Consider the following 3,305-nt stretch of genomic DNA (forward strand, 5'->3'; position numbering starts at 1 on the left):
TGCCATGAACTGAGTCCAATTCATTTTTTATCTCATATGGAGTTAAACCCTTTAAATGAAAATGTTTGATTACCACTCTGAACTCGTTTTTTTCCATTTTTCCTAACGAACAATTTTTTTTCAATTGTTTATAAAAACACGTAAACTCAGAAGATGTGGACTGTGACTGCACCACATATCTAGTCGGGAGTGGTGCTGACTGAAAACAGATGATTTGGAGCGATTCGCGCGCCATCTGTTGATCATTCTAAGGACTTATTGAACTACCCTCGTATTCAATTTTAACATTTTTCACATATATACAATTTATATATATATAGCATACATACGTCACTCATTGATACTTTTAGTTTAAATTACGGCCAACTGTTGGCGCTGTGCTTCTTCATATTTCTACCATTGGGTTGATAGGACCTGTATTCGGGATTCATGGTAATTCTCACCTACCAAAATACTCATGAATCCGGAAAGTTCCAGAAACCGGATTTAATTCCTGTCACTCCCCTATTAACTTTAAATTCTTTTGAATCTTTTTTCATTTACTGGCCATTGTTCAGAATTGATTATCTGCTTTTAATTTTATTTATGAAGGAGGTGCAGTTGGAAGACTGGCAAGCGATCTTGTTGCGTTTCGGTGTAGATAATTTCACTGAAAATGACATGATTTGTATTCTTCATTTCAAAGAAACTGACATTGAGCTAGAACGTACAGTGTATAAGTTTGGTGGCGAAGCCTTCCAAGTACTCCTTAAACGTCCTGCACTGCGCCATAATGCGGTTCCAACAATTTTTAAATCAAATAGTCTCACAAATGAAAAGAACAGGAAATTCAACTATGCACAAAAACTAAACTGCGAGACTATCGCCGAACAGAAGAGAATATTTGAAGCTGCACAGAGATTAGAATATGAGACTGTTGTCAAACAAAAGGTAATTCCTCAAGCTGCAAAAGAGAAGACGATAAAAGAGGAGCCTTTACAAGAGGTTCTAATAAAAGAGGAGCCTCTAGAAGAGATGCCAATAATGGAGGAACCTATACAAGAGATTTCAATAAAAGAGGAACCTGTACAAGAGATTTCAATAAAAGAGGAACCTTTACAAGAGATTTCAATAAAAGAGGAGCCTATACAAGAGATGCCAGTAAAAGAGAAGTCAATGAAAAGGGCCGTAAAACGAAAAGAATCGAGTGACTTTATGGGTGATGAAGATTCTGTTGTGAATACAAAGTTCATAAAATCAAATAACATTTTCCAAGAACTTCTGAGGGCAGTAGGTAATAATGAAAAACTACCCTATTTTTTGGGTAAAGCCAGGATAGGTAATGTTTCAGAGAGAAACTGCATAAGGTGGTCTGTCTGGAAGGAAGATCTATCTAGTGAAGAGAAAGTGATAACTTTGTTCGAGGACCTGACAGTAAATGTACGTATTTCAATATACACAAAATGTGCAGAAGATATTTTAAATTTTCTTTATTCTTAGACAAAAACTTTATTTTAATCTCTTGACATGTCACTTCAAATTACACTATATTTTAACTTGTATACAATTTCCGTAAATCTTTTAAAATTAATTATTCTTGACATGTGTTTACAGTTCTTTTTATAAAATTCCATGACTTGATGTAGAAGTTTTCAATCTTTTTGTTAGAATTATATTAAAGTAAGTTGTATTTTAAAAGGTCGTATCCTATCTTTAATTGTAGGTGTTCGCATACGGAAAAAACATTGTTTTGTCGAAGTTTAAGAGTGTAGTAGACTGGAGAGATCTGCGTAATTTGTTTAGGGAAGTTGTCCGCGTTTTACCCTGCATGAAATCAGACTGTCAGTCAAAGGAGGCGTAAGAATAAAAACAGAAAAATGAAGTATTAAATGAAGCCATAAGGTAGGAAACCATTTAACAAATTATTGTTTTTATTTCAGAAGGGACGCTTGTCTTGGTTTTGTAACTGAAAGTGATGGACGACCAGTTCTCCGATGTGCTCCATGCAAAAAAAATCAAAGAAAGTATAAAAGAAAGATTTTATCAAAAGTAAAAAAAACGGGATATTCAAAGAGACGAAAAAGAATCTAAGTATAAAGTGCAGTAAGCTTCATTGTAAGACCAAACATATGAAAGAGTAGGTAGAACTGATAAAATAATATTGTACAGTCACTTTAATTTTTATATTTTACCAATAGCTAAAAAATCATCATGTTTCATTGCAGATCAAAAAACAGAAATTAACTGTAAAATATATAAGACGAAAGTGTGCTCAAGCAATTGAAAGTTCCTTGGAAAACGCAATTTCACAATTATTCATTGAACAGGTTTCTGTGCGAACAGTTACAAAAAAAAACGAATACACGTCCTTCCGTGTATGACTACATTGAGCAAGTGAATTAAAAGTATATGTGGATCATATCGGTTTTAAATGACAATATATTTTTTGATAATATCGTTTTTGAAATAATACCGAAAAATTCAAGAAGAATGAAAGAACTTGAAGTGCCGGATACATAGAATAATGGTTAGATAACGCTACTGTCGCGTATGATTCTCTTTCGTGTCTCTATTTCATGTACTTTGCTTATTGATGAAATGAAACTGTCGAAAGCTTTAACTTTAAATCGCAGTAAACTAAAGGTCGAGGGATTTACAGACTTTGTGAAGTACATCGCGGAACACAAAACGGGCAAAAAAGGAGATCATGCATTAGTATTCTTGTTCCAACCTTTCAAGGGGATGTAAGTTAAGGGTTGAGGTGGGAGTGCAAACATTTGGTTGCTTCCTAAATAAAGGAAGCGCAAAGAAAACTATTTTACACAAACTCATCTTTGAGTGTTAAGCATTGGCAGAAAATGTGGACTTCGAATTGATGCTGTAGTAGCTGATGGAGCCTCATACAACCGGGATATGTGAAAAATGATCAGTATCACCAAAGAGAACGTGAGTATTGAACCTGTTAATTCCACACGCTCTTTATGTTTATTTAGTTTGCCCCTACTAGATGTAACAAGATAGAAACCTATGGATAGAAGAAGATAGATATTCAATCCTTTCCAAATGCACACTTTGCATCGCACAAACACTATCTTTTTCTTTTCACGCTCTATCCGCTGCATCTGCTTATACCTATCTCTTTTTATCCCTCACTATCTATTTCTATCCCTGGTGTTCATAACTGCCTATCTTTTTCTATCTATGTTGACAAATGTCTGTCAAATATACCTGGCTCTGCTATCTACGACATATCGTTTTAATTTATGTCTATTTGAATCCCGTCAAAAATTTCGTTTTTTTATCCTTTTCTGAAATAATATATTTCG

General features: G+C 34.2%; 1 protein-coding gene across 2 annotated transcripts in view; it reads left to right on the forward strand.

Annotated features, from left to right (window-relative positions):
* Positions 1–2,335, forward strand: part of LOC117174390 — an 11,197-nt gene extending 8,862 nt beyond the window's left edge. The window contains exons 3-6 of one of the 2 annotated variants that reach the window (XR_004467303.1): positions 592–1,419; positions 1,703–1,836; positions 1,920–2,120; positions 2,205–2,335. Coding sequence is in view for 1 of the 2 variants with exons in the window: in XM_033363479.1 (XP_033219370.1) it covers positions 592–1,419; positions 1,703–1,836; positions 1,920–2,070 (1,113 nt within the window). In the remaining variant the exon portion in view is untranslated. The remainder of the gene's footprint in view (positions 1–591; positions 1,420–1,702; positions 1,837–1,919; positions 2,121–2,204) is intronic. The other variant, XM_033363479.1, reaches the window with a different exon arrangement.
* The last annotated feature ends 970 nt before the right edge of the window (positions 2,336–3,305 follow it).

Source organism: Belonocnema kinseyi, chromosome 6 (genome assembly GCF_010883055.1).
Source record: "Belonocnema kinseyi isolate 2016_QV_RU_SX_M_011 chromosome 6, B_treatae_v1, whole genome shotgun sequence".
NCBI lineage: Eukaryota > Metazoa > Arthropoda > Insecta > Hymenoptera > Cynipidae > Belonocnema > Belonocnema kinseyi.